Source organism: Rhipicephalus microplus, chromosome X (assembly GCF_043290135.1).
Source record: "Rhipicephalus microplus isolate Deutch F79 chromosome X, USDA_Rmic, whole genome shotgun sequence".
Taxonomy (NCBI): Eukaryota; Metazoa; Arthropoda; class Arachnida; order Ixodida; family Ixodidae; genus Rhipicephalus; species Rhipicephalus microplus.
In genome coordinates this window covers 135,626,813-135,651,313 of record NC_134710.1, presented here as the reverse complement: position 1 = coordinate 135,651,313, position 24,501 = coordinate 135,626,813, and the positions used below count along the sequence as shown (strand labels likewise).

The following is a 24,501-nucleotide window of genomic DNA, read 5'->3' as shown; positions in this document are numbered from 1 at the left end:
ACAACCACCACCAAGTTCTAGGGGTTTCAGGGTACCTCTAGTTTTACCAAAAACCAAGTGCAACTACCGCCACCTAGCATGTGCAGCTCTTGGTCACGTCAGCACACAGAACTGTGACACACTTCCGCACGGTTCACACCAAGAATTACTTTCCAATAGAAAACCGGACTGCAGTGTCGCCAAACACAAAACTTTCAAAGTGTGCACTACGGCAAGCAGCCTCCGAGAAGTATAAACTGCGGGAACAAACACAGCAAAGAAAAAATGGCAGACATGACGTCATCATAACTTGTTTTATGGACTGCAGCGAGGTGACGGGAGGGATGTAGGGGGTCCCCATTAAAGGTATCAATGGCACGACGGAGTCGAGGGCTCACGTTAACTTCAAAATTAATTTAAAATACGTTCTCAGCTATATTCCTTCTTGGTGTTTCGTGGATGATACACGAATGTTCACGGGAATCAACCCCACAGGCTATCTATCTCGGCCGCAAAACTTTGTGTCAGTACCCCTTCAAGATTGCCCCACCGCGGTGGTGACAAACGTACTCTGTTGCTGACCCACAGATCGCGGGATCGAATCACGGCTGCAGCAGCTGCATTTCCGATGGAGGCGGAAATGTTGTAGGCCCATGTGATCAGATTTGGGTGCACGTTAAATAACCCTAGGTGGTCGAAATTTCCGCGGAGCCCTCCACTACGGCGTCTCTCATAATCATATGGTGGTTTTGGGACGTCAAACCCCACATATAAATCAAAACAAAACCCTTTCAAGATTACGCGCACTACGGGAACATTACAATTATTCTGGAACCTACGTGGCCGCTAGCGATAACACTAGAAAGAGCACATGTATTAATGCCGACGCGCTTCACCGCTTGTGAGTTGATCGACCGCCGGCACTCTGTTCGTCACTGTTCGTCAGTGCCAGTGTATATCGCTGTAATCTGACTTTCCATTCACTGTTTACAGGTTTTTCCAAATAAACAGTTTTATCTTCGACCTTCAGTCTGCTCAATTCGCCGACGTCACGACGCCGTGATGATATTGTCACGTTACAACGTAACTGTAAACTGCTGATAATGGCACACAAGGACGTCAAACTGATTCGAACAACGGCAGTACGACTATTGTTTTTCTCTGCACGCGCATCTTTGTCCTCTTCTGAACAGCGGCACATACAAGCATGCTAGCATCTGTGGAAATAATAGTTTCAGAACTTGTACTAGTGGCATTACCCCCCTTCCCAAAGGACATCGTCCCGATGTCATAACATTATTGCCAGATGAAAACACGCACGATAAGCAGTATACAAAGGGGTGTTCACAATCACTGTAAGTCTACTCAAGGGAGTGTGACGAATAGTCAGCGTTGGTAAAATGGTTTCATCCTCGAAACATGGACGACGTGTGGCTGTTGTGAACGGCGGGATTGACGAGCCATGTCCTCGTCAAGAACCTCGTAGTTCACTTCGCTGAGACGACGGAGAACTCTATAGGGACCAAAATAGCGGCGTAACAACTTTTCCGACCGGCCCCGTTGTCGAATGGGAGTCCACAACCATACTCGTTCTCCGGGTTGGTAAGAGACATCGCGACGACGAGCGTTGTACCGCAGCGAGTCGATGCATTGTTGCTTATGGATTCGTTCGACTGCAAGCTTACGAGCCGCGTCTGCCAGTCTGATAAATTCGTTCGTCTTGACACTAATCTGGTGTCTGTCTGGTAGAAGCATGGCATCCAGCATTGTAGTGACCTCCCTGCCATGAAGCAACCGGAACGGTGTGAATTCAGTTGTTTCTTGCACAGCGGTGTTGTAAGCGAACGTGACATAAGGGAGGATGTCATCCCAGTTTTTGTGGTCTTGGTCAACGTACATGGATAGCATGTCGGCGATCGTCTTGTTTAGTCGCTCTGTAAGGCCGTTGCTTTGTGGGTGGTATGCAGTAGTTTTTCGATGTACTGTGCCGCTAAGCTGCATGACGTCTTGTATCATCCGGGCGGTAAAAGCTGTGCCACGATCAGTTATGACAACTGCTGGTGCTCCATGTCGGAGGACGATGTTTTTCATAAAAAAGTGGGCAGTCTCAATGGCGGTGCCACGTTGTAATGCCTTCGTTTCGCAGAAGCGCGTCATGAAATCAGTAGCGACTACAATCCAGCGGTTGCCGTCACGAGACTTGGGAAAAGGTCCGAGTAGATCCATGCCTATTTGTTGGAACGGTTGTGTCGGAGGAGCGATGGGCTTCAAAAAGCCGGCTGGGCGCTGATGTGGTGCTTTACGGCGCTGGCACTCGTGACACGTTTTCACGTAATGCTTCACGTCTCGACTGAGCTTGGGCCAGTAGTAGTGTTGGCGAATCCGGGCCAAGGTACGTGTGTATCCCAAGTGGCCTGAGGAAGGCTCATCGTGACAGGCGAACAAGACATCGGCTCGTAACGCTGGCGGGACAACGAGCAGGTACTCAGTCGCGTAAGGGTCGAAGTTTCTTTTATAGAGGATATTTCTGTGGACGCAGAATGATGATGACGAGCGGGCGAATGCTGGTGGTGGATGCGGCGTACGGCCTTCGAGATATTCGATGAATTGTCGAAGCTCGGAATCGTTCTTCTGCTGTTCGGCCAAGTCGGATACACTAACGGCGCAGAGAAAACGGTCGTCCAGATCGTGATCACCTGACACTGTCTTAAGAGGAGCTCGGGAAAGGCAGTCCGCGTCAGTATGCTTCCGGCCAGACTTGTACACGACTGTCAAATTGAACTCCTGAAGGCGTAAACTCCACCTGGCCAGACGTCCGGAAGGGTCTTTAAGGTTCGCCAACCAGCAGAGCGCATGATGATCGATAACAACTCTGAACGGGCGACCATACAGGTATGGTCTGAATTTAGCTATTGCCCAGACAACAGCTAGGCACTCCTTTTTGGTTGTTGTGTAATTCGCCTCCGCAGATGATAAAATCCGACTCGCATAAGCAATAGGGCGTTCGACGCCGCCTTGCCACTGGACGAGGACTGCACCAAGGCCGATGTTACTGGCGTCTGTGTGTAGTTCAGTGTTGGCATATTCGTCGTAGTGTCCGAGTAAGGGCTCAGATTGGAGACGCTGCTGGAGCTCGGAGAAAGCGCGTGTTTGCTCAAGGCCCCACACGAAGGGAACGTCGTCTTTTGTCAGACGAGTGAGGGGTTCGGCAATGTTTGCGAAATTTTGCACAAAGCGACCGTAGTGTGCGCAGAGGCCTAAACATCGACGCACATCACGTTTGTTGGTAGGTGGTGGAAAATCTGCGACAGCCAATGTTTTGTCTGGGTCCTCAAACGTTTTGTCTGGGTCCTCAAATGCTGCTCAAACGTTTGGGAGAAGACAACGACGTCGTCTAAGTAAACAAGGCATGCTTCCCACTTGAGACCGGAGAGCACTGTATCCATCATCCTCTGGAATGTCGCAGGGGCAGAACACAGACCGAAGGGCAGCACCTTGAATTCGTACAGACCATTAGGCGTTATGAATGCTGTTTTCTCTCGGTCGCGTTCATCAACTTCGATCTGCCAGTAGCCACTGCGTAAATCCATAGAGGAGAAGTATCGGGCGCGTCGGAGACGGTCTAGTGAGTCATCGATGCGCGGAAGCGGATAAACGTCTTTCTTTGTGACTTTGTTGAGTTTGCGGTAATCGACGCAAAATCGGAGAGTGCCGTCCTTCTTTTTTACCAGTACGACGGGGGACGACCATGGACTGTTCGAGGGTTGGATTACGCCATCTTCGAGCATCTGCTTCACTTGAGAACGTATAGCCTCTTGTTCCTTTTGTGATACTCGGTAGGCGTGTTGACGTATGGGTCGCTCAGAATGGTCAGTGACAATGCGGTGCTTTACGGTTGGCGTTTGTTTTATCTTGGATGTAGACGCGAAACAGTCGCTAAACATGCGGAGGATACAGCGCATTTGCTCTTTCTGTGCACATGACAGCTTCGGATTGACATCGACTGCATCGGCTACCGCGGTGTCACTTTCAACGGCTGCAGAAATTGGGGCTATCGTCGTACACGCTTCATCGTCAATGAATTCGAAATGAGCGATAGTTGTTCGCTTGGCCAAATGTTGATATGATCCACTAAAATTGGTGACCAACAACTCAGTCATCCCACGTTTAAATTGAATTATGCCGCGGGCAACACAGATTTGCTGAGACAAGAGCACCGAAAGGTTGGCTTCAGCGATACCACTACTGTCATGGTCTATGTCGCCCTGTACTGTAACGAACATACTGGTGCGTGGCGGAAGTGTGACGGTGTCGTCGACAATGCGAAGCGCAGTCTTCTGCGGATTGGTATCTCTAGGCTTCGGGCCATAGTCGTCAGCAAACGTTACGAGGCAGTCTCGAAGATTTATAACAGCGCCGTGCTCACGAAGGAAATCCATGCCAAGGATTACTTTCCGGGAGCATTCGGGAAGCACAACGAAAGAAGCAACGAACGTCGACTCACAGATTTGCAGCCTTGCGGTGCATCTCCCGATTGGTGTCAAGAGATGACCACCGGCTGTCCGAAGGTTTGGTCCATGCCCCCAAGGAGTCGTGACTTTCCTGAGTTCAGCCACAAGTTCAGCGCTGATAACTGAGTAGTCGGCGCCGGTGTCGACCAGAGCAGTCACTGGATGGTTGTCGACACGAACGGCAATGTCAGCAGAAACGGGTTCGTCAGCGATGTGAGGTGTCGGCTGAAAGGAATCGTCGAAGGTCGGTGGAAGGGTCGGAGGAGGCTGTTTTGACGATAGCTTAACAGCGGTCCCACCCCCGGAGGCCGCTGATTCTAGTTTCCCCGGCGTGGACTTGGGGACCTAGCGGATCGTCCCGCAACAACATCGGCGAAAGTGGAGTATTGATTCGCGGACGTAGAGCGTCGAGGAGACGGAGAGCGTGATTGGCGTCGCTGAAGATTCGGAGACGGTAGACTTGCCAAGTATTCTGCGATGGCGCGGGGTCGTTCGCCGTCCCTGGGCCGACGAGCGTCTGGCCTAAATCCAGGTAGGCCCATCTGTCTGTACGAGCACTCCCGGTACAAGTGACCTGGCTCACCACGTCACCACAGTGGTAGCATAGTGGCCGATTGTCGGAAGCGCGCCACACGCTAGATTTCCGCAAATTGGGTCGCGGATTCTCATAGTGTGGTGGGCCCGAGAAGTACTGCGGCATCTGCAGGCAAGTCAGTCGTTGGTTTTCATAGCGTGGCCCGCCCGAGAATTGCTGTGGCGTCTGCAGGCTAGTCGGTCGGGGGAAATAGCTGGCTGCCGGTGCAGGAGTACGTACAGCTTCCGCATACGTTAGCAGAGGAGCTTCGGTTGGAGGTGGCGCTAATGGTCGTACCAGCTGCCGCACCTCTTCACGGACGACGTCTGTCAGAGCAGCCACTTGAGGCTGTGAAGGCACTGCGTGAAGCTTTTGCAGCTCGTCGCGTACAATGCTACGGACTAGCTCAGCAAGGTCTCTCACGCTCGTGACATCGGGTGTTACCAAGGGTGCTGACAGACATGCAAGGTTGTCGGACCGCTCATACTGCGAAGACCGCTGTCTCAGCATTCGCTCCATTGTCGTCGCTTCACGGAGGAATTCTGCCACGGTGGCTGGTGGGTTTCGTACAAGTCCTGCAAACAGCTGCTCCTTGACACCCCGCATCAGAATGCGCACCTTTTTGTCTTCCGTCATTGCAGAATCTGCTCGACGGAACAGACGAGACATCTCCTCAACGAACATGGCCACGCTTTCATTGGGTCGTTGATTGCGAGAATTGAGGAGACGTTCGGCTTGTTCTTTCCGGTCAGCGCTACCATACGTGTTCCGCAGCTGAGTGCAAAACACCGGCCAGGTTGTCAGGGCGGCCTCGTGATTCTCGAACCAAATACGCGCCGAATCCTCCAGGTAGAAATAGACATACCGCAGTTTCCGGTGCTCGTCCCACTCGTTGGCGACGGCGACTCGATCGTATTGGTCCAGCCAGTCTTCAACGTCTTCGTAGGGCTCCCCATGGAAGGGCTTTGGCGTTCGAGAGGCTGGTAGCCATGGTGCTGGCGGAGTCGCGGTCTGTTCAGTCTGGCTTGCAGTTGTCGCATATGCCATGGTTCTGGAGCATTCCGGAAGAGGGCTGAACTGGGGTGGTAGGCCTAGTTGCCGCCGACTGCGTCGAAGGTTGGCTGTTTCTACTAAAGCGTCAATGTTGGGACCGAGATCTTCCTCGTGGTAACAGTGCATAGACTATTACCCAGCACCTCCACCAGTGTCACGTTACAACGTAACTGTAACCTGCTGATAATGGCACACAAGGACGTCAAACTGATTCGAACAACGGCAGTACGACTATTGTTTTTCTCTGCACGCGCATCTTTGTCCTCTTCTGAACAGCGGCACATACAAGCATGCTAGCATCTGTGGAAATAATAGTTTCAGAACTTGTACTAGTGGCAATATCATGTCAGTGCATTCGTAGTGTGCTTATTGTGCGTGCATATACCTGCTTTGAATACAAACTATACTGCCAACACGAACGATTAAGCGAGCGTTCGGAAGCGCACGACCTTATTCATTAGAAACTTCGTAACATTCACGAACGAAAAAACGAAAAAAAAAAAAACAAAAACGGCAGATCCTACGTACAGTGGGAATCTATGATATGTGAAGCACGAATGAGGAAGGTTGATATGTCACTATAAAATCAGCAAAATGTTACGAGGATGAGGTAAATTATGCCGTACATGACTTACGTGTCATGACTATCATGTTTGGATGTGTCGTTTACCTTCGTGATCTATTCACGTCACGTGGTACCAAATTTAGTATATGTGGAGCTAGCGAAACGGCTGAGAGAATGCTATGAGTGTGGTATGCTGTAATTTTCTTAAATGGCACGCTTGTCAACATTATCATGTTTGCACTAGTCATATATGTCGTCATCTATTGACGTCACGTAACACTGAATTTGGTATATATAGAGCTAGCAAAACGGCCGCGAGCGCATCATGAAGGGCCCGATATACTCCAATGTAGCGTTGGCGCGCACGCAGGCTGGGCACAGCAACACTACGTTAACGCCAGGCGCGACCGGCGCAACCAGCGTCCGTCGGCGCGGTCCGACGGCTACTAGCGCGAAATGCGATGTGCTGCATTTCGCGCCAATACGTTACCCAGACAGCACTGCGTCTCCCTTTTTTTCGAGACGGAGGGGCACGGGACGCGCTAAAACGCGCATGCATCAAAGCAACGCAGCGCGGCGCGCCTGCGAGTATACGGCAAGACCGGCGGCGTTACGCGACGAAATGAATGCCGGGGAGCACGCGCACTGCGTCATGTCGAAATGAATTGGCGCGTTGACTGTGGTATGTAGTCATGTTCTTACATGAAATGTATCTCATGATTGTCATGTTTGCACCAGCCACATACCTTCATCATCCATTGACGTAACGTAATAGAAAATTTGGCATATGTGAAACTAGCGAAACGGCCACGAGCGCACAATGAGTGTGGCATGTAGTCATGTTGTTACATGACACGCATGTCATGATTCTCATGTTTGGATGTGTCATTTACTTATAAGGTCCGTTCGCGTTGCGTAATGCCGAGTTTGGTACATGTAAAGCTAGCGAAACGGCCGCCAGCGCATCATGAGCGGGGCATGTAGTCATGTTACAAGACACGCATCTCATGATTTTCATTTCAGGATCGGTTATTTGCGTTTGGCATCCAATCATGCCATACCATACACATTTTGCAACATGCCATGTGAACGAAACCACCGCAAGAGCTGCAGGACCATGAAATGTAAATCATGGCATTAATGACATACATGTCATGATTTCCATGTTATGTCTAGTCAAACATGTTCTTCATAGTCATGTTATGCCAAGTTTGGTATCGATACCATTATCGAAACGGCCTCGAGAGCTAAAAGTCATAGGCGGCTAGATAAATAGATAGAGACGCTCAAAATCACTGAAGTTCGCTAAGAAATCCTCCGCATTTAAAAAAGGAGCACTCCTATTGCAATCGGGACTAGGACTTGCTTCATCGCAAGATATGCTGGCCCAGGTATAGCTCTGTTCTATAATAAAGTGAACAGCATGCGTATTTAGCTTTTCACGCGACAACAGAACTCAATAAAATACATGCAATCGGCAGCACGAGTTACACCGTAGTTACCTCGAAAACTGTTGGGGCCTTGCCTGTAGCAGTGTATATCAACGCAGCAGAAAAGTGCTAGCACCTTTCCGAGAGGCCTACTGCGCATGAGGAGTTGCTTTCTTCAACCTCGGGCTTGCTAGGCAGGTTCTTCAACTTGAAGTAAATTTATGCGGTTCGCCGATGAAACTTGACGTTTGCGCGCACAGCGCCACGATTTCCGCTGTTTCTCGAGTGAAAGCTTTTAGGCCGCTGAGAATGGAGACAGTCCGTGGTCAGTTACTTTACGCCTTTGACGAAGCAACGCGATCCGACGCCGCAGTCAAGAAACTTCAGCCTAGCTCCAAGCAAAAGTGCCGTGTTGACTCCGTTAAGCGCAGCCATCTTAGTTTTTTTTACCAGTGTTTTTTACCAGTGTTGCCAACACATGGAGCGTTTTCTGGAGTTGCGAATCACGGCCGTATTGCTGACACAGCAGGATATATCGAAAAAAAAAAAAAGCTATCTTTGCTACATAAGCTGGCATGAATTATTGACAGCAGTATAAATCAAGGCATGGCCACTAAAAACCGACTTCATGACAGAGTTCTCTAGCACTCTCTGCATACTGCCTACTTCTGTCGGTATAGTGTAGTTTATTTCGATGAACAGGTTTTTTATACGAATGCTCTCGGTGTGTTTTGCCGTCGCCGTCATGTTTCGTATAATGTCCAAATCGGTAACATCGCCCTGCACATTGTGTGTTTTTCCCGTGCCTAAAAGCGCATGAACGCTGGCCAAGAACACGGTTGCAGCATACCTTGCCAGCCATCTCCGTCGCACAGAGGCGCATGCGATAACATTACCCAGTTGAAGTAATGTAGCGGACACAGGGCAGGACCACAAGAAAAACGGGGTTTATTCCAAAGGCAAACGATTGTCGTCTTCATCAGTCCACGAAGAGCTGAGACGATGCGCTGTGCAGTTGCGCCTAGCCGCAGTTCCGCAATTAGCGCGATGCACCTCAGACTCTCGGGCCACTCGAGCGTTTACAAAATTCCCATTATAAACCGTGTCCTCGACAAATGTGCTGAAATTCAGCCAGCTTGTTTGTGAACCCACAAAACACAGATTATGAGCGAAAACTGGGTGTCATGATCCCCTTAAGCTGTTTTTTGTAGAAAATGAAGGTGCGGTCTTTTGCCTACACAACTATCAATGTGCGACTAATGTATCAGCAGTGTTTGCCCAAAAACCCCTCAATAATAGTGGTCTCGAACAAAAACTTTACACACAGCAGCGAAAGCACCAGACAAAGACAGAACAGTACCAAAGCACACACACACACAGAAAGCTACATGGTCATAAAGACTTCCACTTCAATCTTTATTAAACGACACAAAGTGCACCTTAACCATGTTGCAAAGAATAGTCAATATTCGCTTGCACTAGATTATATTTCAACATTGTCCCAATACAACGACAAAAAGAATTAAAAACACAAAGAAACAACATCAATTAAAGTGACATCAATAACTTAATTGAACATTACGAGATTGAATTCGATAATTACACCCAGACATACTTCACTGGGTAAACACATCATTATAGCCAACACGGCTGTTAAATTAGGCCAGCCAAGCTAGCAAAAAAGCAAACAAATTTGCAACGCCCAAAAAAAATTCCGAACGTAAAGCACTTCACATACAGGCAGTCCGCAGGAATTGTGTCACGTGAGCTTGGAGTAGATAGACGGAGCAACTTTACGATGAAGGTACTTGAGAATGTAGAGCGGTAAACAGCTCACCAACGTGATCACCGTAACTTTCCACAGAAATGCAGGTGTTCGAATGAATTGGGTATCTGAAAAGAAAGAAACTTTATACAACAACTGCACCACTGTGTAAGTAAAAGTAAGAAAGACAGCACCAGCCATGCCTCATGGTACTGTTGAAGTTGATTATATTGAGCACCGACACAGCTAATAATCAGTTATACCAAACTAAATATGAACGTTGGCTGTTTATGTACAAAGAAACTAAAAAAACACATGAGCTGCTGCAGCATCAGCTGTAACAAAGAAATAGTTGGTTCACACGAGGCCCAAAACTCATAAGGAAACATAAAAAGAAACAGATATATTGAAAAGTAATTCACAACCACATTTTCTTTAATTGTTTGAAGACCTCGTGAAAACTCGATCGTCCAAAAAAAGTGCATTTGACTGGCTGTACCACTGTATGAACAAAACGGGGAACTTTGCTTTGGAAAAACGTTTACAATAGTGGGTTTGAAGCCTTGAATAATGCGTCGTTGTATCGAAGATGTTTTCACAAGCCAGACCGCTTACTCCTCGTGAGATCTGATTTTTACTTCTACTTTTACTTCTAACGAATATCAGATAAAACAAACTAATTTGTGGCCCCGACGCTACTCTGTTATTATGACCTTTGATTGTAACGAAGGATTGTAAAATGCAAAGCAGATCATTCGTTGAGGTCGTACTCTGAAAATACCTTCCATACTGCAAAACATTACACTATATCTTGCATTTTGACAAAGCCCGTGACTTGCCATTGTGAGTTCTGCGTAGCTGTGGTGAGTAAAAAAACATTTTGCATCGTGCTGCATACAAAGTTGAACCCTATGCATACTAATAGTAGCTCCCACATCAGTCCACTAAGCAGAGTATTGATACACAACACCGAACCACTTTAATGAAGGCCCTGCAATTTTTTACAAACTGTTCGACACTCTCCGTTTTGTTGGCCACGGCGAAATAGGCATTCTTCCTCATGATACTTGCAGCCAATAAATAATTTTGTGAATTGAGCAAATCAGTCCACTTGCAAAAAATGTAGCAAATAAATAATTGAGCACTGAAGTTGATATTTACTTCTTCCATAACTAACAGCATTGACTAGAATATATGGTACCATGTCAGCTCTACTTCAGAGAAGTACCCCCAATTCATCATACTGCCCATTTATTGAGCTGCTTTTTACGGCAAACTGAAATAAAAATTTTGAGGTGACTGCACTTCATTTTAAGGTGGTGAAATTTCGATGTAGTAACCTAGAGTGATTTTTTGTGACTTTACTGTACTACTCAGCTTTAACTGCATTATAAATGCCATTTTCTGACTTGAACATTCGAGAAAACGGAAGCACGTCAAATTCATACATGAACACTTTGATACAATAAGACTTCACTACTTGGTACCACAAGTTGGACAGAACTCACGAGTTTTATAGTGCCTACACTAACTTTTTGCTTTTACAAAAGCGCATAACCTTGAAGGAAGGCCATATTTTCCTTTTTTTGGGGAGCAATATTTTTTTGCATTTATAATACTTAACCAAACACAGAATGTCCATAATCTTAATTTGTGACTGAAGGGCAGCTTTGTGGCAAGTTGTACTTGTGAACTAACTGCTGTTGCTTATGCAAAAACACTCACATGCATCAAGTTCGTTATACAAATGGAGAAACAGCCCTAGCTATAACTTACCAAAAAACTCATTGAGAGCAAAAAGCGAGGCAACATATATGCTCAAGCTAAGCATTTCAGCAGCAATCATTAACCAGTGCCAAGTGCGTATTGTCAAAGCAACCATTAGCAGCTCCGTCAAAATCAAGGAGGTAAAACTGATGGAAACAATGTGGATAAACTCGTCTTCAAACAGCAGCAGTGCTCCATACATAATAATTCCACCTGGAAAAAAAAAAGTAATGTCTGGTCAATGAAGTCCCAATTAACAATAAAAAAAAATCTGATAGACTATTCAGCCAGAGTAAAGAGTGCAGAGGTTACCTTGATAAATGCTAATCAACACCCACATGAAGAATGTCTTGAAAGACAGAGATCGCCCCTACAAAAAAAGTGGCATAGCTTCTAAAAAAATTATTCTACAATTGATCTTAGTTAAATAAAATGAAATATAAACTACATAAAAAATATCAGTCTACAAAGCATAAAATCACCTTTGCAAGTTCCTTGTAAAGCTCAGGGTAAGTGAGGGCTATTTTGGGTTGCACATCTTGGTCCAAAACAAGTGAAAAAACAGGAAACATAGTGTACACTGTGGCATACCTGAAAAATAGAGAAGCACTAATGACATTGAAGCCAAGCATCTGAAAAAATCACAGCTTGTAAGTAATAAATAATTGGAACACGCGCCGACCAAATATGAATACAGTCTCCACCCCTTAGAACGAATCCAGCAACAACCACCTTCTGGTTAAAACGAATTGCATCCGTAAGTTTGTTTCGTCACCATGCGTTTTGAATGTCATCCACTCCACTCACAGTGGACCATGCTATAGTGGACTATCGGCTGGAAGACCGAAAATTGTTTGGACAGAGCGTATATAGCGAACTTATGGGGCGCCGAAACCTGATAATGTTTTTTTTTCACTTAGCTGGGAAACAACTAGTATGTCTGGCAACATTGTCGGCATCGAACGGGTTTTTGGCGTGGTCGAGCCGAGCCAATTAGTGACATTTACAACGGCTCGCTGCTGTGTCCATTTTTTACTTGTGTTTGTGCCACCAGCGACTATCTACATGGCTCGGCTGCGTGCTTGAGTGAACAATGCCTGGACGCCAGAGGAAGCAGATTTCATTGGCAAAAAACAGGCGGACATCGCCAGAAGAGTGGGCCTGTCTAAGCAGCGACTCAACTTCATCCTAAAGAACAAGGACGTCACCGAAAACTGTGACACCAGCGAGATACAAGTGTCATTACGTAGCCACATCAAGTGTGCCCTTTTGATGTGGCTACAAGATGCGTGTGCTCGTAGAATTCCAGTTAACGGACTTTTGCTCAGGTTCTCGGGAGCAGAGCTCCACAAGTCGCTTTGATTTTGGAGCATAGCGAAGTCATCTTCAGCGAGGGCTGGCTCAGCCAGTTTAAGGCACGGCATGGTGTTGTGTTCAGTGCAATGTGTGGAGAGCGGGACAGCATCAATGAGAGCATTGTCTTGGAATGGTAAACAAATCTGCTGCCTGCTCTTTTCACGAAATATGAGGAGTGAAACATCTTCAATGCGGATGAGAGTGGACTGGTGTTTCAAGCCACGCCGAGCAAGTTGTACACATTATCCGGCGAAAGTGTCCCAGTGAAAAGTGCTCAAAAGGCACTTATCTGTTCTTTTTTTGCTGTAGAATAGACAGCTCACAAAAGCTGAGGCTTCTGCTGATCGGGAAGTTAAAGCGGCCTTGTGCCTCACGTCACATGCAAAGCCTCTCGGTCAACTGGGAGGCTAATAAAAAGCATGAATAATGAAAGATTTGTTCAATGCTTGGCTGCTCAAGTTTGAAAGAAGGATATCAAAAGAAAAAAGGAATTCTTTTTCTTAGACAACTGTTCATCCCACATGCAACCCCATCACTTGAGGAAACAGAGCTGGCGTACTTTCTGCCTGATGCGACGCCGGCACAGCAATGAATCGACCAAGGTGTGGTCCATTCCGTTAAGGTTGCATACTGGACCCGCCTTACAGAGCGCTTGCTTTTTGACATGCAGAAAAAGTGAGAATCGAAAATTGCTGTCAAGTTTCCTGTGGAAGTTTTTCCAGCAGTTTGGACATGGCTAAAAAGCAATTCATCCACAACTACTTCAAGAAGGCTGGCTTTTGCAGAGTGAATGAAGCACCCAACACTGCATCACAAGATGCACATCTGCCAAGTGTGTGGCCCTAAATGCAAGGAGCTTTCGGAGCCGCAGACTTCGTCAGTTCTGATGATGACATTGTCGACAGGGAAGAAATGATGGACGACGAGACTGCAGCACTCGTGAACAACATTTCTGAACTACTATCAGAAGAGGACAGTGATGAGGAGGCTGGAGCTCCTGTTCAGCTTTCTTCGTCCCAGGCCATGAATTACACTGAGGCCTTGAGAGAATATATTCTGCAGCAGGAAGGTGACTGCTTTGCGGAAGTTCTGCAGCTCACCAAAATGCGACACAAACTGACCGTGGCTTTTCTGGCAGGAGACAAGCAGGCCCTCATCACTCAATATTTTGTGAAATAAAGTCACGTTCAGTGAAATTTATTTCCTTGCATGCACCTCTCACGTACGATAAAAAAAGGTAGTAACTGCCTCAAGCAGGGCGACGGTACCGAACCCTTGTGTACTAACTGCCGCTGCCGTGCAGTGTCAAACTGGTTTCTTTGATCCCATTCCTGTAATTCATCAGATTATTTTAAATGCAAAACATTAGCGAACTTCGGCGACTTTGAGTGAATCTATCTATCTGTCTGTCTAGCCGCTCACGTATGGGTGTTCTCGTGGTCACCCCCTTAACTTAGCATGAACCAAAAGTAGCATGAGAGGGTAAGATAGTTTTACGAATATGAAGCGCTGGTCAAGACATGAATAATGTCACAATCTCGTACATGGTCAAGCATTTTCTGCCAGACAGTGGCAAATACCCACGGATGGGTGTGTGCCACTGGTATGCGGGTATGTGCCACAGGTGATGACACTTAGTATCTACCCAGGAACGACGAGAACACACATGGGAATTTTAACAAGTGAGCATTAAGAAATACCCGACATCGGTACCAATTCCAGGGTCCCAGCTGGAATAAAACCCAAGCATTCTGCGTGGCAATGAAGCATTTTACCACAGAGCTACGCCAGGTCTCAGAACTACTTTTCAAATCGACGCTTATCTTCGTGAAACGTCAGTAGTGGTTGCAATGCTCCCTACCCGATTTAATAAACATTAGATATGTGCTCCTTTGATACGGCCATCATGTTGTGTTAACCTCTATAGGGCTTAGTTTCTATGCGCTGAAGTTGATTTATGTAGCAGTGTCCAGGGCCAGCATCTTCACGAGCATCAGCGCTTGATATCAGCTTCTGGTGTTGCTAATACGCATGCTGCAGTTGGTATCGTTACGCAAGTGCAAACAATAGGTTAAAAGATATATGCAATATATGTCTGTGCGTGCAACATTTGTACATAAATTCAGCGTCACTTCATGACATGTCCCTCAATAAAAAAAATTGCAACATGGTCACCTCCCCTCCGCAAGCTTCCCATAACGTCGATTCTCAGGTATGTGGGATCTGCCGGATTTTTTAAATCAGCTGTTCTACCGGCAGGAGCACCAAAATTAAAAAAAGTACGCCTCCGTAACATTTTGATGTGCTATTAACAATACGATTGCCCCCCCCCCCCCCCCCCCGCAAACTCCAGATACAGCGGACATTGATTGATATGTGTGGTTTAACGTCCCAAAACCACCATATGGTTATGAGAGACGCCGTAGTGGAGGGCTCCGGAAATTTCGACCACCTGGGGTTCTTTAATGTGCACCCAAATCTGAGCACACAGGCCTACAACATATGCAGCCGCCGCAGCCGGGATTTGATCCCGCGACCTGCGGGTAGCAGCCGAGTACCTTAGCCACTAGACCACCGCGACGGGGCATGCTTTGCAATACGACCAAAAGCTTTTGTGGGCACACTGACTTTTTGTGGGCACACTGACATTCCTGCAATGGCTGTTCCTGCAATGACCAGTGAGCGGGTAAGACCTATTGCTGTGAAAGAGAATGGGAGTGCGAATACAGTATAGTTACTGATTGGACCCACATGGTAAGACATTTCAAGGGAGGCAGTGCTAAAAAATAGGATGAAGAAACAATGCTCTGACAGAGTGTTATGTAGTGGTCTTGATTTTCCTTAAAGAACTACTCACGGCCTTATTTATGTTTATGACTTTTACACATTTATGATAAGGTTGTTTGATTATCAAGAAATTAAATCATAAATGTACTCATATAAATAATAATTAAATCTAGAATAGTTAATTATAAGATCACATGCACTCAAACTTTGGAGACGTTAGGAGAGTGCTCTTTTAATTACAGCTCCACATGTGAAAAGGAAGAAATTGCATGGTATCATAAAGGGCAGCACCCCAAACATTTTACCACATTTAAACCTTTCATCTTGAATGAGCAATGGATGTGCCATGAATACACTTCACCCAACCTTCTTATATGCCTCGCTGTTAGCGAGACATTCCTAGGCCTCAGGCATCACTTGTTTGTGTATCTGCGGAGCCCACATATTGACATGAGCGTTGCCTTGGAGCAGATTGACTTGGTGCTGACTCAGCTGAAAGAGCTGGGAAGTAACGCAGAGGCGGAATTCTACAAAATATTTTCTCTATGTCAAGATAGAGCAGCGGAGTTCAGAGTGAAGTGCGAGATTCCGTGAGAGGAAGGAACAGAGAGATACTGGGCAAACCAAGATCGTAGTTTTGCGGAAGAGTACTACAGGCAAGCCTTGTTCATTCCGTACATAGATGACCTGAAAGGTTTGCTCAAACAGTGCTTTGCAAACCATTGCAAAACACTGAAAAGTTTGCACTTTGTATTGCCGAACCTTGTAAAGGCAAACTTGTATCCGTGCAACCGGCCTTCGATTTTTACTCGAGAGATATGACAACAGCACATATCCTTACATTAAAAGGTGGATGGGAAATCTGGAAGACTAAACGCCAAGCCACGCAAGAGAACGATTTCCCCGCTTTGCGATGAACGCTTTGCCTGAATGCGACAAGGACCTCTTCCCGAACATTCACATACTCCTAAAAATATTGGCAACGCTCCCAGTGCGTACCGCTGCTGCGGAACGCAGCTTTTAGACAATGAAAAAAGCAAAAACGTATTTGAGTAACCAGATGATTGAGGAGGGGCTTGATGGTCTGGCCCTAATGTCGGTTCTTTGAATACAACTCAGTGTTGACGAGATTATTGCTGAGTGTATGGAGAAACCGTGACGTACGAAGCTTGTAGCATGAACTGCTCCCTTGGGTTCAGCTACATCTTCATTTTTTTTTAATTTTGGATTCTCTTTTCTTATATGGTAGAACCATTTGCAATGCCATTTCTTAATATTGCTTGCTAAAAAGAACGATAACTTTCCGTCGCTTTTGTGTTAGAGAAGCATCCGTGTTTTAGTTCTTTGCTGTCCAATAAAACTGCTTTCCCAAATGTGTGTTCTTTGTTTAAAAATTTCTGCCTTAAAATGGCTCCTGTTCTTCTCGCACGACTGTTGTTAAGACAGAGTCTGAGAAGTTCAGCAGAAAAAGCGTCCTGATATATTTTATTCCTGCACATGCATAAGAGGACGACTGTTTTCCTTGCATTCCTCGACCCCTTTTTTAAAATTTTGTCCCTTGTTTTCCTATTACTGACTCTGTATGAACCTTCATGGTCAAGATTATTTGGTAGGAAAGCATTCTTTTTGGTGAACGTGCACTTGCTTTACTGCAGTGTCAAAATCTGCTTTCCATCACTGATTAACACGCCTCTTGTGCTGCATTTCTCTTTGTTCTTAATTATTCCAAATAATTCAGCATTTTCTATATTTCCGGGCAACTTCCTATTTGCCATGAAAAGACTCCAACAAGTAGCCTTGCCTCCTTCCCCTCCTTCCCTCCCTGAAAAAAAGTTCCTGGCTATGTGCCTGCTGGTAGCAATATTTTTTTTGTGTTGCATTGTTTAAAAACATTAACAAAAGGATCAGTGCTCACAATTCATCGAGAAAGTGAAACTTGAATGATTACAGTTAAACCTGGATACAACAAAATTGACAAATTCCCGGAAGAATTCCTTATAAAGAGGACTTCTTTATATGAAGGTTTAGTACGAAAATTCAGTAAAAAAAAAAAACGAGTATTGTAACTTTTCGCATCATTTTTTTTTACGAGGGCCCCGTTACGGGTATAGTGGCTAAGGTACTCGGTTGCTGACCCACAGGTCGCAGGACCGAATCCCGGCTGTGGCGGCTGCATTTCCGATAGAGATGGAAATGTTGTAGGCCCGTGTACTCAGATTTGGGTGCACGTTAAAGAGCCCCAGGTGGTTGAAATTTCCGGAACTCTCCAGTACGGCATCTTTCATAATCATATGGTGGTTTTGGGACGTTAAACCCCACAAATCAACTTTTACGGGGGGGGCAAAAGCAGAGATCTAATGAGCCGGCCACTCTCTATCCCCGGGAGAGCGCATACGATAACATCCCCCACGTTTTAGAACTGCCGTCATAAACGCTCAAGCAGTAAGAAAATCACCCGTATTGAACGAGCATAAAAAATTGCAAGTAGAGTGGGGAGGGGGTTCGCTCGTGTAGCAATAGACAACTTTGATATTAAGGGCTCGGTCGCAACCTCTGGTGCCTGTTATCTCGGGAAGCATCAGTGTGCTTTAAACGCATAGACTTTGTGAAAAGAGCACTACTCTCTGGAGTGGCCATATTTGCTTACACCAGCATTTTGTAGGAATACCATGATATCAGATTAAAAAAAGTTGGCTGGCAGCCTCACTTCGTATAACAATCAGTCCGATCCAAACTTGAGTACTGTTTAATTATTTGGTGCCCTCACCAATCATACTTCATTAAGAGGCTAGAATCATTACAAAACAAAGCTGCTAGGTTCATCTCCTCAGATTATTCTATCAATTCGAGTGCATCTCAAATCAAACAGCATCTTGACCTTGCAACCCTACTATGTAGACAGAAGGCGTCTCGTTTATTACTCTTCCATAGGTTATATCACAGCCCTTCATTTTTTACTACCTCACTAATAACGACGTTAAATGCAAGATTTCCATGCTCAGACCATTCACCCTATATCTTTCGTATTCTCAGTTTGACTGACTGCACAGTGATTGAACACCACTATTTTCCTTGTTCTTTATGCGAAATGTTTTGTGTTCAATGTGAAAAAACTATTTACCCCCCTCCCCCTCATGTAATGCGTTGGGCCTTTAGGGCAAATAAAATGAAAAAGTCGCAGGTTTGCCGCAAAGATAAAGCAATGAAGGTGATAGCAACAAATTGAAAGGTCACGCACAGAATGGCAAGCAGATCGAAATGTGCCCCGAATTTCTCATGCACAAAGGACGCATGAAAACATACTCACAGTTAAAGATTAACGCGAATAAACGTCTCAGTTGTTACTTCGCTGTGTCTGAAAAGCACGCCCTTTTTGCAAACGGAGGCTGTGTGACGATTGCAGTGACCTTTGTGCGCCCGATAACTAGAACAGAATTGTTCCGACGAAACTCAAAGGCTAGCCAAGACGTACGGTTCTCCCCACTGCAAGATAAGGGCGCGTGATCGAGCGTACACCCCCTTATTCTTTACACAGGACAAAGTACGCGTCAAAGATGAGAGTCACCATGTGCTCACTGCACCATCTTGCTGATAATGCTGAAAACACGACAGTTCCCCCCGCCCCCGAGATGCCCGCCAACAGTGGTAAGTGGTAATATGAATAGCTTGCCGTTTGAATGTTGAAGGAGGTACCTCTCGGTGGCTCAGTGATTAACGCCTTGCATTCACGACGTAGGGGTCCCACGCTCGATTCCCCTCGCCAGAGTCTTTTTTTCTGGGATCTTTTTTTCTTTCTTGCATTTTCATATATATATACGTAGACATATACGGTACATGACATCAACGCCGATGCCCACAGCGAAATCTAGCCGCGAGTGTCCATATAATGCTATTGCAATAAAACAAATTACGACTTGTTGCTCTCGCACTCTTTGCATTGCATTCAACATGCCGTTTGTTGTCGCTGGAGCTAATCGGAATCGCGAAGGCTACGGTTCCTCAAACTTGCAAATGAAAATGCGTGATGAGCCGACCTCCAAAGATTTGTCGTTGTCACCGTGGTTTCGGAGAATTTCCATCAGCGCCTAATCTGACATCCCCTTGGTAGTGACGACACGGTTGACTGCATTAAAAAAAAAGCAAAGCTGAACGTCGTCGGGGGACATACAATGTGCGCGCAGTGAAACCATGCACGTACGCAAGGCGTCAAAAACAAAGAGCGAATGACACATATACCGCGGAAAACTATTCTATAAAGCGCCCTTCATACCTAGCACAGCCCCACGTATGTGACGCTAACTTGTAAAAATAGTCTGTTTTCTTTTTTTTTTGGGGAGAAGAAGGGCACACCCGTGCATGCGCCAACGGGTGCAAGAAGAGGCAGCAATGCCGGCTCGTGGGACACAGGCCCACCTCGCATTGCTGCTTCATCGGCGGCCCAGAAGGTGCATGCTCGTGCCAAAATGACAAAATCCAGGGCAAAATTCTTAGATTGTCCGTGGCAAAAAATTTGTTATATCAAGGTTGTCTTCTGCTGTTACTTTGTTACATAAAGGTCGCAAATATATGTTCTTCTAGGGAGTAATGATGGAGAATACAAAAACTTCGTTGTATCAAGGAACTTGTTATATGGAAGTTCGTTATAAGCAGGTTTACTGAATAAACCGGAATATAGGTAGAATTACTCGCATATAAATCACTTATAAGACCAAAACTAGAATATGCATCTGCCATCTGGAGCCCGCATCAAGCATATCTAATCACTGCATTGAAAGCCGTTCAAAACAAGGCCACTCGATTCATTCATTTTTCATATTCATATGACATATGCACTTCCCCCTTGAAAGCTGCATCCGGTCTATCACTTCTTTCGTATCGCCGTCGCATTGCTAGTCTCACCATTTATCATAAGTTCTTTTATTCATCTCTCAATCAAGCATCTTACATCACAGCCGCATCACGAATTTCCCAATGCCCCAGTCATGCACTTCAAGTTGCCTGCCCGCCATCGCATACCACTACGTTTTCTGCTTCATTATTCATCAAAGGAGCTTCAGACTGGAACGGCCTACCCTATGACATCATCAACATTGCCTCATCATCTACTTTTCAAGAACACATCACTCATCATCTCCAATCTTAATTGAATCATCGCTGTTAAATTTTTTTCTTGCAATCCCACTCATTATGTAACACCCCTTGAATGAGGGCCCTTAAAAAAATAAAAGTGAACTGAATTTCTTAAAAAAAAAAAAAGTCTACCCTGGTCTTTTATACCGGTCATTGGTAGAAGAATGTGTAGAAGTCTCACAACAATGGGCAACTGAAGTTGAAAGCCTCCTTTGCCATCGTGAGCATCAGCAGTGGCGCTGTTGGGCAAGGCTAGGCCATGCCTGTAGTGTTCTAGCAACGCCATTTTGCCTCGGTTATTTGCTGTCAGTCTGCTGTTTTCTATTTCCTTCAGAAATGAGTGGTAGTCAACAGCAGTTTATGATAGGCTTTAAGAAAATTTATAGAGTATGCCAAAGCGCATGGCAACCTAGCCGCACCACAAGAAATCAGTGCATCGGAGAAAAGCGTCCGATACTGGAGGAGCCAAAGGCAGTGCATCACATCCTGTACAAACAAAAAAAAATATTGTTTCGTTGACTGACTGCAGCGTACCCTGAACTAGAAACGCGACTTACCGAATTTGTCCAGGAGCTGCATGCAAGGTCACTACCCATGACAGCGGAGTGCATCCGCGTGAAAGCTCTTGAGATAGCACGCAACTTTGAACTCATGAGGGTGCAATTCAAGGGATCGCCATTGTGGGCGCGCCGATTTATGAAGCTGAAGGGGTTTGCGCTGAGGCGGCGTACGTCTGTCTTTTCGCAAATTCTACATCATTGACACACTGAACGAAATGGAGGACGATGCACTCTGGGACGTTAATAGTGAAAAACAGACATTGTCGGACTCAAGTTTAGACGAGTCTGAGTGACAGCACTTTGTGGCCTTCTGGCATTTAACTACATACGATAAGTGTCCAAATGAAAAGAAATGGTGCCATAGTGCAGCTGGTTGTGTCGTGTATTTACCAAGGTAAGAGTGTGCTGCTATACTTTGTGATTTTTTACAACCTATTTTTCGGAGATTCAAAGTTTGGAGGGTCTTCCTATATTCCTGTCCAACCTATATTTTGGTTTTTACGGTAACTGTATTCATATTTTACCGATCTTCTGGCATAAAACGTGTGTTAGCAACATTATTACTAATGTACAATCATTCACCACGTCTTTTCTGATGAGGACTTGCCTCATCCAGATAATTTTCAGACGTGCCTTAGTGGCACAAAACGTCTCAGTATATTATGTACTGCTATTCACACTATTACAAATTGAAGCTCTGCTTACCTGGTGATTTGTTATAATAATAAATAACTTTATGGTGACAACCCCCCGAATAAAACGTCTATGTCCAAGTCAAACAGCACGACGGTTCCGTTGTAAACAATCACATCACATAAGTATACAGATCGTTTCAGTTAAGACCCAAACGTTAAGACTCAAACAAGTGGTTAACCATGACTGAATGAAAACAATGAAATATGGTTTACTGCCATGTGGCACTCATTATAATACTTTTTAAATTGGTAATAGTTCATTAATTAATGGCAATTATACAACATTTTTTATATTCACTTTGGGCCTAATGTGCTTTGTCACGCCACAGAGCCTATGTAAAAATGACTGATCCTTCTTTTTTTGGCGACATGCACGCTGCGTAATGAATATCTGCTGGCCATTAAAGAAGGTCCGTGTAATATGAAATCAAACCACTCATGTGCTACTGCACTGGAGTGCTGCTCTTGGACAGTCTTCAAGCAAAACAACCAGCGCGTGGACTGACAGCCTATCGCTTCTCGGGGATGATAGCATTTGCTAACCGCATGCGTTGGTCAGAAATACTGACGCACTGCGGCATAGGTGGAAATTACAGGGGAGGCTTGGGTGCACGAGCTCCCTCTAGACAGCTTCATGGGGGTAGAGCTCCCTAGCGCCGGTCCGGAATATCTTTTAAGTAGGCTTGTGCAAATACTTGAATACTTGGAATATTCAAATGAATATTTCTGTATTCTTATTCACTTCGATACAAATTAAAAGTACTAAAATATCGAAGTGTACATCATGAACGAATAAATGTATACAAGTCCACATGTGATTCCCTGTAAAGATAGTTTCACTGCAGCGGAGGGGTGCAAATCTGTGAAAGCACCTATTCAAAAGAAATCCGCCTTGCCGCGAAGTCCCATTTCAAGATTAAATGAACACAATACCCTCAAATCGATTCACCCCTTTTTGAGTTTAAAAGCGTGTTATACCGGCTCATATGCTCTAAGCATGAAAAATTTCAAAACGCAACGTATCTTGCAGGTTATCACTTGCACTGTAGCAAAAGTCAAATCCTTCTACTATTCAAAATTGTTTATACTTCCCTTGAACCAAGATGGATGGCATTTGCCCAGGCCTAATTTAAATTTTTTGAAAATATTGTGCAGGTTAGTCGGGTCATGAAATATGTGGCCATTTTTTTTAAAAGTATGTGTTATATATATATATATATATATATATATATATATATATATATATATATAATATTTGAATTCGATTAGAAATTATTAGATTAAAATCACTATTTTCTTTAGAATAAATAATACAAGCCTACTTTTAAGAGCTTGTCTTTGGTTCCATTTTATTGACAACAAGCTGTTGGCCATTCTGTCTCGCAGCTATTTAAGAGAGGGCTATTTATTTATGCTGATTCCTTTTTCCTTCAGGCTTTTAAAATTTGGATCATAGGCCAGTGATATTTCAAACTTTCAATGTAAAACGCCCCTCAAATGTATTCTGAGCGTACGTAATATGTTGTGCTGACAACTGACATGATTGCTAAAGCTGACTGGTCTTCACAGAACAAAAATGCTTCTGAGAATACAAAGCATCCCCGACACAAGTCAGTGAATGCTTTCCCACAAATTTGGTCACCATCACAAAAAATGCAATTTCTGTGTTGTCTACAAATGAGTACACCCTTTGACATGTATGCCTGCCTACGAAAGTGCTGAGAAAAGATGGTACATACTTTTAATTTATAAGCAAAGGGTTTCTTACGAGTTTGCTCCCTGAAGAGCAACTCAAATACTGATCCAGAACCTTTTATAGAAAAATTCATAACCACGGGTTCGCACAAAGAGTAGTGTTACCAAAGAGAATGTCCAAACATCTGAAAATAATTTTTGGCGATCTTCAATTAAATTCATGGCCATAAATAAAGCTACCAAGGCTAACATTAGCCCACTCTGTCACAACTTGTTCATGTTGTAACAAAATAAGTAGAATGCGACGATAAAAAAACTTAGGCAGATCAAACGTGTTGTGGGAATCAATATTATGCCAAGCAGCCAGCGAGTAGCACCCTATGCGAATCTGTTTTGCTTTGAGCCAAGCATTACAGGTGTATGAACGTCGTTGTACAAATTTTAAAAAATGAGACCTTTGTAATGATACTGCGGTACCTGCTCAAACTGGCACAGCTTAGAGACTAAAATCCATTCAATTATTTAATTGAGTGTGCGGAGAGAGTGAGCGAGGGTGAAAGGTGGAAAAGCAAATCAGATCCCCGCACCCTCCGGGAATATTTGCCATAGTCTCTACAGTGCCTATACACTGTAG

The 24,501-nt window shown here is 45.0% G+C and overlaps 1 protein-coding gene across 3 annotated transcripts in view; it reads right to left on the bottom strand.

The window, feature by feature from the left end:
• Nucleotides 1–9,497: 9,497 nt before the first annotated feature.
• The window catches only part of LOC119176494 (putative phospholipid-transporting ATPase IIB), an 89,221-nt gene continuing 74,217 nt past the window's right edge, over nucleotides 9,498–24,501 (bottom strand). For all 3 annotated transcript variants that reach the window (XM_037427804.2, XM_037427803.2, XM_037427805.2), the window contains 4 exons: nucleotides 12,127–12,235; nucleotides 11,957–12,014; nucleotides 11,654–11,857; nucleotides 9,498–10,005 (listed from right to left, as the gene is read on the bottom strand). In XM_037427804.2, coding sequence (XP_037283701.2) covers nucleotides 9,872–10,005; nucleotides 11,654–11,857; nucleotides 11,957–12,014; nucleotides 12,127–12,235 — 505 coding nt within the window. In that variant the 3' untranslated portion in view covers nucleotides 9,498–9,871. The remainder of the gene's footprint in view (nucleotides 10,006–11,653; nucleotides 11,858–11,956; nucleotides 12,015–12,126; nucleotides 12,236–24,501) is intronic.